The sequence below is a fragment of the Alosa alosa genome, chromosome 22 (assembly GCF_017589495.1).
Source record: "Alosa alosa isolate M-15738 ecotype Scorff River chromosome 22, AALO_Geno_1.1, whole genome shotgun sequence".
Classification (NCBI taxonomy): Eukaryota; Metazoa; Chordata; class Actinopteri; order Clupeiformes; family Clupeidae; genus Alosa; species Alosa alosa.
In genome coordinates, this window is record NC_063210.1 from 13,161,418 (window position 1) to 13,173,841 (window position 12,424).

The 12,424-nt window shown below is 44.4% G+C and overlaps 1 protein-coding gene across 2 annotated transcripts in view; it reads left to right on the forward strand.

Annotated features, from left to right (window-relative positions):
* Window positions 1-2,010: 2,010 nt before the first annotated feature.
* The window catches only part of LOC125287492 (testican-2-like), a 40,658-nt gene continuing 30,244 nt past the window's right edge, over window positions 2,011-12,424 (forward strand). Inside the window, exon 1 of one of the 2 annotated variants that reach the window (XM_048233358.1) lies at window positions 2,011-2,349. In XM_048233358.1, the coding sequence (XP_048089315.1) occupies window positions 2,164-2,349 (186 nt within the window). In that variant the 5' untranslated portion in view covers window positions 2,011-2,163. The remainder of the gene's footprint in view (window positions 2,350-12,424) is intronic. The other variant, XM_048233357.1, reaches the window with a different exon arrangement.

Consider the following 12,424-nt stretch of genomic DNA (forward strand, 5'->3'; position numbering starts at 1 on the left):
GCTCAAGCTAACCCTCCAAATCCCCCTGAGTGTAACAGTGGCTAGCAGGTACCGTGATGTGCAGTGAGTAGACCTATACCTCACCCCATCATAAAAGATGTCTTGGTGAAACCAGCACCTATGGGGTTTAGCCCTCTTGCTAGCACGCCATGCCCAAAGTTGTGAGTTTGAATCAGGTGCAGGACAGTGCTTGCCCAATCCTTATGGAAAGGAACTATAGTAATACTTTAAGATACCTATAGAAGTTCTATGATAGTGTTTAATACTTCTACGATGTTCTGTAATGCCTATAATGTTCTTACCCACTATAGAGTTACTGTTATACAGTCTTGTAGTACTTCTATAGGATGTCCCAATATACTAGTATTCTTATAAGATTACATAAAAGTTTGTCCATAAATACTGTGAAATTCCAATAGTTCTTTTTCATAAGGGCTACACTCCTTGTTACAATGAGGTGCTATTTCTTTACCTTTGCCCCCAGTCTGTCTGTGTCATAGCTTGTAACTTTTTCCTAAATTCCTGTCAGTCCTGCTCCAGTTCACTTCAAGTTCCATACAAGGTTGAATGATCACTGTATTTCAGTTCTCCCACATGAGCATCCAGATCTGGATGTGGAAATATTTGTGACTTTCTTTGCTGACCAAATAAAGGGACAAGGGTCTGCAGTCAGCCGACTACTCTCTAGTGTAGTGGTGAATAATGCTGACACGCTGTGCCTCTTAAAAAAGGGAGGATCAACTGATGCCACATCTGTCTGTCTAGACTCCAGATGCAGCACAATATCGCAGTAAACCCAGATGAGTGTGCTTGTGAGGCTCTGTCATACAGGAGTTAATATGGAGTTTATTGATATATTCTGACGGGATAATGGAAAGAGGTGACCACATGAGAGGAGTTATGGCATTGCAGCGTGACATCTTCATACTGGTCCTATCATGTTGTTGGAATCTCCTGGACCTGTTTTGACAAACTGAATACATTGACTTGGGTGGTCAGTCTGCCTCAGCAGCAAGGGCAGATGTCTGACCTTTACCCTTCTGTTTTTGGTGTGCATGCGTGTGTGTAGAAGAGTATGAGGATTATTAAGTTCAAATTTAATCAAATTGAATTGAAATTACTAAATAAATAATTTCCTCTCCATATTCTGGGGTTTGGCTGCAGTAGCTTTAGCTGAAGATACCAGTGTGGCACAATGATTTGTGATGTGTATGCCTCTTTTGCCTGATGGATGGTGACATCTGTCAACTAAAAGTGGCATTGGTCAGTCATGTCATGGACGGGCCCCTCAGAGCATGGACGCGCAAAGCATTTGGACAGAGAAATCTTCTGCAGTTTCATTCTGTGTCCGGAGCGGTCTTCGAGTCTAACTTGGACCCTGTCTGTGATTATTCCATGATTTATGAGGGTTATTAACGCGGCTGTGCTGTCGACAGCCAGGGCCCTATATCGCGTAGCCTAGGCCTACTCACACTCGGCTCGTGGGTCTGGCGATGTGCCATGGCTCGTAAATCCTGCATTTTCCGGAGATCGCGTGCGGGACGTCAACGCCTCTGTTGTATGGGTTTGTGTGTGCGTGTGCCATCTGAGCAACGTTGACAAATCAAAGTTGTCGATGGGTGTGTTGTGTAGATAACCTTAACTAAGGAAACACCTTGGCACAGAAATAATTGGATTAAAGTAAACCTTCACCAACGTCGTTTTAAACGAGGTTGAAACCAATCTTGCTGGTCAAGAATGGCTGACACTATTGTGCAATTCATCACCAGGTGAAAAACTGGCAACTTGCAATAAACGAATCGTTAAAATAAGATTGTAACGCCTCGGATAAAAATGAGAAGCGCATGCATGTTAATGTAACGCAGTGACAGCGATACAAAAAATAAAGGTAGGCTTAACAATTCAAAAGCCTTTGTTAATTGTCAAGCGGTTGTCTTGACGCAGGATATTGTCGGCGGTCTCTCTCTCTCCCTTGCTCACTCTCTCTCCCTTCCTTGCTTTTTCGTCCACTCCCCCTCTCTCGTTCCTCCTTTGGTGCGCCTGGAAGGGATAGCTCAGTTATCAGGTAGTAGCAACGCACACAATCTAGCTGAGGACGTGAAGACAACTGTGTAACAGGGGGAGGGTCGTAGAGATACATTTAATCTTAGGTAGCTACAATTAATGGTCGGAATGAGACATTTTGCGTTCCTTCTGATCCCACTCCTTGCGCTGGTGTCTTCGGTGCGGGCGGATGCGAAAAGTGGGAAAGAGACTGAAAATGCGGGGAATTTTATGGAAGATGAGCAATGGCTGTCAACCATTTCACAATACAGCCGCAAGATTAAACACTGGAATCGCTTCAGAGACGTGAGTTGGCCATTTTCCTAACTACTCTTCCGGCACAACCTCGGTGTGTTTACTGATAACCATTGCTATTAAGATGCTGCACTCCCTGGATGTGACAATCACCTGCATGAATTAATAGACTGTCATCATTAACATGAGGTGTATATGAAAAGTGCAAAAATCGTATTGATTCAGGCTAAATATTTCCATATGACCATTGTTTTAAGTGAAATGTTTTTTTTAAACAATTCATTCAGTCTTAAATAAATATTTTGTCAGTGTTCTCATATAGATATTTAGCATGTGAGAAATAAGTCATGCAATCAAGCATAGCATAATGATGCTAAAATAGTTCAGTTTCTTTGATTTTTTTTTAATTATTATTATTATTATTATTCAGGCGTTTGAATGGACAGGTTGTTGTGGTGCTTGACATATCTCCACAAATAATCTTGTGTTGTATTGCACTGTATAACAGTGTGAAGTGACTCCATAGTCTGATAAATAGATATGTAATTCCAGTAAATAGATATGTAATTCCAATACTGGATGTTTTAATGAGATCACATAGCCACGCCCGACACTAACATTAAGAAATATAACATCCAGTCACCCGATGCTAATTAGGCTACATGGCAGAGCAACACTCCCATATTCCTACAGGGCCCTTTTTATCACCAAGGGGTCAAAATCCCAAGCTAGGGTTGTTGTCAACAGATAATGACATGAAATGCAGCTTAATACAGTCATATTTCTTACAGGGGACTGGAAGTATAGCCAAAGCTTCTACCCCTTCTCTCACCCGAGTAACATGACACACATTGCTAGGCCTAGATGTATGTTCATTTGAATGTAGCCAATGGAATTTTGAACCAGACTGGTCAAATGAAATGTCTTTCAAGGCAACAAGCACCAATCTTTCAAGGGTCTTTCACTGAACAGGGCATGAAACAAATAAACAAGAACACACACACACACACACATTGATGATGTAAAAACATGTATCATATACTGAATGAAAGAAAAAAAACATACAGAAATCTATATGTGTTATACTGGTATATGAAAATAGGACCACATTTCTCAGTATGGCATGTAGGCATGCAGTATAGTTTGCCTCCAGCAATGTGAAGTAGCTCGAGTAAATCTCTCTTCTATACGCTTCCATGCCCAACCAGCCTGCCTGCCTGTCTCTGAGAAGTTGCTCAAGCAGAAATGACTTTGGCTGCATTGGCCTGAAATCGCAGAAGGAGAAAAAAAAAACTCAGACATTTCCCAGCACTGTTCAGAACAACATAAAATCTGTACTGTAAGGACGCAGTAGGCTACAGTGCTGAGTCTTATTCAAACAATTCCTAAGCTCTAGCACTGAGATTACATAAATACCCCCCACAGAAACAGGTTGAAGATGTACACATTGTGTGGTGGTTGTTGGATTTAATCACATTGAAGGCCAGGAGGGATTATATATATATATATATATATATATATATATATATATATATATATATATATATGTATATGTATATGTATATGTATATGTATATAGCAGCTGCAGTATTCTGACCTGTACCTTGAGTATCATCAGCACTTGCTCATCAATACTTATTGATTTTTCTCTACCGTCCTTTGCATATAAAATGTGTTCTCAAGCACAGAACCACTGACTGGAGCACATAGCTCCTGTCACCCCTCTTGTCCCACACCCCCCTCTCGCTACCACAAACCATCCAAATCTGTCAAATAAGGTGGTACTCCCGTTCCGCTGAGAATTCTGTTCAGTGAAGTGCATTTGGGTTTTTTGGTTTTGGCACTTGTTACCATGTTACCTTTACTTACCCCCTCTCTGTCACTCCTACCTCTCAAGGCATCGGCCCAATGCCTAGGTGACAGGCGACAAAAAAAAGATTTGGGAGTCTCTAGTCTGCCAAAGAGTAAAGGTCAATTTATAGGGTCTCTCTTTGCTCGAGGTTAGTGGAGAAATGGATTTCCATTTCACTGAATCCACCCAGCATACCAAATGATTTTTCTGGAGGGAATCATTGTCTGTAGTGTGAACCTTCGTAGACTTTGAAAGGGAAGGATTTTTGATAGCTGTGCTTCACTCAACTAGGGAAGTTCTTCTGTGAGTTCCCCTTCTGCAGATCCATTTGACCGTAGGCATAAAGAACTCCCTCTCCCGGCTCCCTGTATCCATCTCCATCCTCTTATCAGATCACCTATCCTTGACTAATTGTTGTAAAGTACTGTATTGGAGTGAGTCCGAATGGAAGCTATGATTCACCACAGGAAATACTAGGCCATTTATGTCTTCTTAGGGAGAGTGATTGACAAATCTGTCATTTTCGATTGCAATATTACATGGATAAAAGGCTTTAATGTAGATATGAGAAAATAGGTCTTTGCACTTTTTGGGTGAACATACTGCATATAGGTTAATCTTTCAGTTTTGTGTAGGTTTTGTAAAAATAATGGAAGATTAAATGATCAAGGTGGAGTCGTTTTATGTACCTACTGTAACTCTGAATTATTCATGTATTATTCAGAGTGTGTGGGGGTTGTAAAATGGGCTACTGAATGAATTATTGAATTATTACAAGTAATTCCATATGTGCAGTTTCACCGTACATCAAAACTGCCTTCAAACGATAAATAAGGAATCTCTGCTATTCACATATTTTACTAAATTGTATATAATTGCCTCCAACACTCATTTTATTTTGGTGTCAAGCAAATTAGCATCAAACTATAGTTTCACCTTTGCTAGTCAACTGTCGTCACATTCAATCGTCTCACCAGATTGCATGCACAGACATGAGCTTTTTTGTTTTTATAAAGAAGACTTTTTTTTTTTTTGCTGTGAGATCTGTTTCTTTTACTGCCAGCAGAATGTGTGATAAGACCCATCAACCATACTTAGAGGTTTGACAGTCCGACAGATGCTTGAGGAGTCTCCTCCCGTGTTACCAAACTTGCAACAGATAACATGTCACTCATGTGTAGTACTGCAAAATTGTCAGATGAATATATCAACCTTTTTAAAGCACTGACATAAAATGCAATGAAAGAAAAGAAAATATATTGCCAACATTTGTCGGGGACAATTGGAAAATGTCATCCAGCTGCATTGACACAGCTGCGTGGATAGGTTTCTTTTACCTTTGCATTAATCTACTTTACAAATCACAAGGTCACAATGACAATGAGATGGAAGCTAAAGATCCACAGAGCTGGTGTGATAGACCAGCTCGATCCCTCCTTTAATGAATAACCTTGAGCGTGTCGTTGATTAGAAGCCCACCCCTACCAAGAGAGAAGGAACGACTCATTAGTCGTAGCTCCAGAACAATCCTGAATAGCAGGATTGAATAGCAGGACATGAATACCCCTCCCCCATCCCCCTGTCCCCCTATCTCTCCCTCTCAGAGCCTGTCCGCAATAGGCAGGACACCTGCCAGTGGTTGTATCTCCTGTCAAGTCTTCACAGAGGACAGAGACATTCCCGGATCAGAAGGAGGCGGGAGGCAGCGTGCGCTGAAGAGGCTGCCTGCCTGCGTCTCCACGGCCCTAGCCTAGCCTCTGCACGCTGGGAACAGACAGCTCCTTATAGAGCAGGTCCCTGCTATGCCCTTCAACCAATTCTGGCATGGCTGGAAGCACACCTGTTCCTCTGCCAGCTCAGTCTTTAATGAAGGGAAATGACTACATCCCCCCTCCTATCCCTCAAGCAAATGGCTCCTTCGTTCTTCTTTCTTTGTGATTGCTGGCGACAGAGGCAGGCTGAGGACGACTGCGAGGGAAAGGGGTTGGCGTGCGGACATCATTTCCGAGGGTCATTAATTCAGCCTGGCAATGAGACTCGATCTTGATGAGCTCGATCGCACAGACGGAAACGGCACAAGGTTCCCTCTGTCACTGTCGACCTCGGTGACGTGTGCTAGTAATATCGCAGCCAGCATCTAGACAGGAGCTCTGGTTGGAAGGCTGTTTCGGAGGCCTGGCTGTGATTTGATTTAATTTATTTAACACTTCTTAGCATTTACTTTCATCTCATTAATAAGAAATGTTACCATGTGTGGGTAGTTGGCTATGCATGAAGCATCTAGAGATAGGAATGCTTAGGCTCCCCATAACATGGCCCCTGGAACACTGTTGGCCCTTCTAAAGCTGATTTCTGAATCCTTGGATGTGTTGATTTCCAATCCACAACAAGCTTGTCAGCATTTTCTCTAAAGCAGCTATTTCATCTTTGAACAGAATTCAATTAAATATTGTGATGCTGTGGAATGTTGGACTCCAGTTATGGATACAGAATGCTGCGGAACCACCAGCATCTACCAGTGTCTGTTTATCTCCATGTGCCAGACCTGCTTCATTAGCCCCCTGCAGCCATGTTTTTACATGGGCATAACAGCTTGTAAGCCATCTCCATTCCCTAAGTGGGGAGGAAGCCTACCATGACCCAGTACAGCGTGGAACACCAGCCTTGCTGCCCCCCGGGCCTTGACCTCTGGAGGGGAGACAGCTGTGGCCATGTGCGTGGTTCATGTCGCCGCGCTCCGGCATTTTATCACGATCAGGCCTTTGGGGCAATGGTAATGTTTACTGGTACAGAGAAAGCAATTAGGGATGAAAAATGAAGACGTGCAAAGAGGAGATGATTACGCTAGCACCGGTTCTGTGGACGAACGAGGTTCCAATTAAAAAGGGCTAGCATTAATGGAAGGATGAAAGCGAAGTAGAGAGATTGTTTTCTGAGTAACAACAAAGCTTTTGTGGTCAGGCTGTCCAAATAACTATCGGTCATAAACCGCAATATTCCAAGTAATGAATTCAAAGTGGAGTATAGTGAAGGGTTTTATTATTTCTGTCTGTCTTGATAGTGATCATACAGTAAAAGCATTGTTATATAAATAATCCTCTTCACAGTCTGAAGGAGATGCCATATTTGGTTATAACACTACTGAGAACAAATGTGTTTACTTGTTGTTGTTGTTGTTCTTCTTCTTGTTTTTGTTGTTTTCTCAAAAAAAGATCAGATTATTTTTCCTCTCAGCAGGAGTCCTTAATCGGACATTTTGCTGTTGAATGCAAACCAGTCTAGCCAGTGAACAGTTAGTTTTGTGTGTGTGTGGGTCCCAAAGGCACTGAAGCCCGCAACAGCCCCTGACCTTTATTAAAAATGAGGAACAGGCCCAATTTAAAGGTAGCACTCTCGAACAGGTAGCGATGCTCCGACAAGATGAATGCCGTGTCAGTTTCATCCATAAAAAAGATGCACATGAAACCTTCTCTGTGTTTTTTTTTTCTGACTTTGATCTGGCAAAGTTTCTGAAATGTCAAGCTGAATAATCAGCCGACTCCAGCTTCTCCCGCAGCCCCCCGGCCCTACGTGCTTGTTTGCATTATTAATGGCTCCATCAGGACCGAGAGCCGTGTCTTTGCTCAGGGTAGGAAGCCCAACAAATTCCTCCCGCGCTGCCACATCAAGACGAAGATGGAGCCTGTGAGAGTGTGTGTGTGTGTGAGTGTGTGTGTTTTCTTCCTCAAATAGCCTTATCTCCAGCAGACATCTTGAACCGAGGCTACAGCAGAGAAAACATGGGACGGCTGCCATAACCATCATCACACAGATTTAGTGGAAAGAGCTTGGATTCGTATTTGTTGACAAGCTTCCATTGTAATATAAACATACACATAAGCATGCATATCGGATCAGGACACACGCTGGGAGCTTGAGACAAGCACAGAGGCACTGTGAGAAAGTGTGGTCGGCCTCAGATTCACAGTTGTGTACTCTTTGTGGACGTTGTCGCTCCACATATCTCCATATATGCAGATCTCCTGTGGTTTTGCTTTCAGAAGCAGAGGTGATGGTGTCATGCATGCGCACACAGCATAGACAGACAATAGGGGTCCATTAGGCCACGCTGATCACTGTTTATTGTTGAGGGTGAGCAGGCTGTGCTTTAGGGGACATTGTTCTTGCTAATACAAATCTTTCTCGCTGCCATCGCAGAGGTGGTTCATTCTTAATGACTCATCTGTTTTAGAACACCTGGCTCGGCTTCTGCAGCATCCCCCCGTAATGTTGATTGTGGGTGGTTAATTCTTACTTATACCGTATCAGCATATTTATGGTGTTTGATGGATCGTTATTTTGAATATACCACCCTGGCTGGCCAAGTGGTGCAGAGATATGAGAGTCGGGGAAGAAAGAAAAAAAAGGAGAGGTCAAAAGGCCCATAGAAGCCTGGACTCAGTCCCACTGATGGCGAGTCCAGGTGGGGGCCGAGGAAAGTTTCCCACCTGGAGCTACAAGGAGTCCTTCACACTCACGGTGGTCCAGAAAGCGACACGTAATGGATCTTAGCCCTGGGCTGCAAGCGTCCTCCATTCCGGAACAGCTTGGCCACAGACTTTCTGGACCTATGGGAGGCTGCTGCTGGCCCGCTCTTGCTCTCAGAGGCCCAACGCCTCGGCACCATCAGCAGCAGGCCCTTGGGCCACTTCAAACAACTGAACCCAGAGGAAAGACTGGAGCACACAAATAGCTTTTTTTGAGTATTTGATAGGTGCAAACGACTAACGCTTCGACGCACAGCGTCTTCATCAGAGTCATAGAGCACCATGGCACCATGTCGTTCTCCTCCTCCTCCTCCTCCTCCTCCTCACCCTCACCCTCCTCCAAGTTGCTGGTTTGCTCACAATTGCAGGGACCTCAGCCTGTCCAGTGCCGTGTACAGTAGCCACACAAAAGAACTGTGTGCTTCTGCTGAGGTAATGGCCACTGATGGAGTGCTCAGCGCAGTCACGTCTTGTTCGGCTGAGGACGGAGAACTTAATTCAAAATTAAAGAGCTGAGCGAATCGCCTCGGTTCTCGCTAATGGATGGATGTGTGTGTGTGTGTGTGTGTGTGTGTGTGTGTGTGTGTGTGTGTGTGTGTGTGTGTGTGTGAGTGAGGAAGTGAAGGTGTTTGTGCTGTCATTGTGGGAGAGGTGTGCTGAATCTGACACGTTCTCTTAATTGAAGGCAGAAATGGTGTGCTAGGCTGCAGAGCTCAGTGTCTTTGTGGGCAGCACTGTTGGTGTGTGTGTGTGTGTGAGAGAGAGAGAGAGAGAAAGAATGTTCACTCATACGCATAGGCTGTAGGAAGCTTATATATGGACAAGTAACCGTAAGCAGTGAACATTTGTGTGTGTGTGTGTGTGTGTGTGTGTGTGGCCATGTGTATTTGTGTGTCAGGCAGCCACTCCTTAATTTGTCTGAGCGAGGGCTATAAGGGATAGGCAGAACTAAGTCATATTGAAACGACCTTAATCAGCTGTACGGCACAGCATGAGCAGGCGATGCAGTACACTGCTTAATGGTTTTCTTCTCAGTTGAAAGAGCATGTTGGAATCTCATTTGCGCCTCGTACACCGCCTCTAAGAGGCATGGAAAGCATCTTTGTATTGTCTGTTATTTTAATATCCTGACGACTATCATGAACCGGGGAGACAGCAACGGAGACGAAAAGAGAGAGAGAGAGAGAGAGAGAGAGAGTGGAGGAAAAGCATAAAAAGATTAATACCCAAGAAACAATGGAGCAGTCTGTGCGGGCGCACTGGATATAGGCAGCGAGCGAGTAGAATTCAATAATCCTGCCGGGGAAACGGTCCTCTTTGGACCGGCTCCCTTGCACGGCGGTCCCACTGGTGGGTCATTTCATTTTTAATGTCAGTCGTTATTACAGTGACACTAATTGCCCGCTAGCTGGAATTAGCTTGCAGATGTCTTTTCCCCAAATGTCTATTTATACCCGCTGCTTCTCATTTTTCCCAAAGGCTGCAGTGCTGCGCTGTATCTGAAGACATTGCAGTATTTTTATGAACTGCTGTCGATATCTTTTTGTTTCTTTTTGGAAAAACATTTGGCAATATTGTGATTCCACCTTTGCACTGATGTATAGTTTGGATAAAACATCCACACTTTGGATGTCTAAAATAAGGGTGAGAGTCATGCTGAAGTTTTTTCTTCTTCTTTTGACTTGTTTTTGGGCTCAGAGCTTGCATCAGTAGCGCGGCGATGGCTCACCCCCGCGACTCCTGTCTTTCACGTCTCCAAACAAAAACCACACCGGGGGTGTTCAATTACTCAGAACCTGCAGATCAGAGGAGAACCGGAGCAGCCCTCCCGCCGTAGAGCGTCTTGGATGTCAGATGGGGGAGATATTGGTTGTCAGAGGAATATTTCGACCTTCCTCGTAAACAGCGCAGCGAGTGGGATGAGGAGAGGAAAGATTATATGCACCGTCATGCCAACCTCTTTGCCGCTCTTGAGGGCTCTTGCATCATAAATCTGCCTTGACGTGCACGCCCTGAGCAAGAGGAAACATCAGTAAACAGTAGCTGGCGGATACAGAATGCTCCAGAAGAATCGGGTTACCCACGCCTGTCGCCTGAGTTTTCTTCAGAGGATGAGACAGGGGGAGCCTTTGGTTGGTGACTTTTGAGGCATGCAGAAATACACCACTCTCAGGCCGAGATGACTAAAGTATAACTCATGATTTATAAGGTCATGAACACTCCCCACCTGTCCCCACCCCCCAACCCACTGTGGATATACATGGACCAATGTGCACCTTGTGAAAATTGTTCGGTGGTGTCTCAAGAAGACAGCCAAGAGTCATCACAGAAATTCAGCAACTTGTCAAATTCAGATACTAGCAAAAATGAGCCGTAGATTATGGTGTTTGGGTGGGTCCCTTTTTGCCTTTGTCAGCTTGCATCCATAATGACGGTTGTTTCTGTGGTTATTTTTTGGGGGGGATGTTTCAATGAAGGCCGCGAGCAAAACAGCATGTCCTAAAACACAGAAGCTGTTAAAATGCGCTCTGTATTTTCACTTGAATAAATGATACCTAAAAGCACAGGTGGTCACCTCCTGCAATATGCCATACGCCCACTCCTCTCAAGACTCCGCTTTTGAATGAAACTAATCGAAACAAACAAAAGGAAAAAAAGATGAGGCTCAAGGAAACTCTCGCCATCGCCACATGAGTTCTGCGAACAGAAAATGCTATATTTTGCACCCCCTGTATTTTGCAACGCTGAATATAGCCAGAGTGTATTTCCTGTTTACCCCCCACCCCCTTTACTTTCTCTGAAGGGCTCTAATGCATTTTCAAGTGGCTTGAACATCAGTGGGCCTTTACCATTTGTGTGTCTCTCTACCTCAATCCCCTTTATTTCTCTTTCTACTTCTCTCTCTGTCTCTCTCTCTCTCACTCTCTCTCTCTCTCTCTGTCTCTCTCTCTCTCTCTCTCTCTTTTTCTGTTGCAGCCTCACTCATTTCCTTAGCGACAGGGTGCTTTTAAAAAAAAAAAAAAAAAAAAAAAAATGCAAGTGCTCTCTGTGCTCTGGAGAGCCATTCTCTGGTCATCCTCAGCTGAGGCCTACCATCATGTCAGAACGAAAACGGGCCATGCAAGCCTCCCTGTGGCTCTGTGTGTGTGTGTGTGTGTGTGTGTGTGTGTGTCCCTCAGAGCCCGAGCGGTCTGCAGGGACCGATATGTTCGGTTGGTGGCGGGGGTGAATTTCCACAATCTCCCCAGTGGGAGTACTTGTGCAGGGACTCACTGCCTGGGTCAGACTGACCCGTTTGAAGCGGCATTATGGGCCAATCGCCCATAATGCAACAGCGAGAGCGGCGATGGCTGATCTGCCCATAATGCTGCAAATGCGATCGAAATCGAGGAGCACAATCTCACCATCTCACATTTCGGCCCCCTGAGTGTTGAACACAAATTGCAAAGTGCTGCCTTTCCCGATCCTTGTATCATTAGTGATGTGCAAGGGTCTTCAGTCTATCAATCAATTCAAATAGACCCAATCGCTGAAGGAGCAGGCAGGGACGTGGACACAAACAGGGCCACACAAAACAAAAACACGATGGGAAAGTGACGTTTGGCATTTAAGATCTACGTCTACCCGTGGGGGTCTTCATCACGAATCACTGACGAATAACATTTGTAAAATGTTCACTTGACCTACTCGTACACTCCACTTTCTGCTTGAGGATGTGTGTGTGTGTGTGTGTAGGGCCAACAAGCTT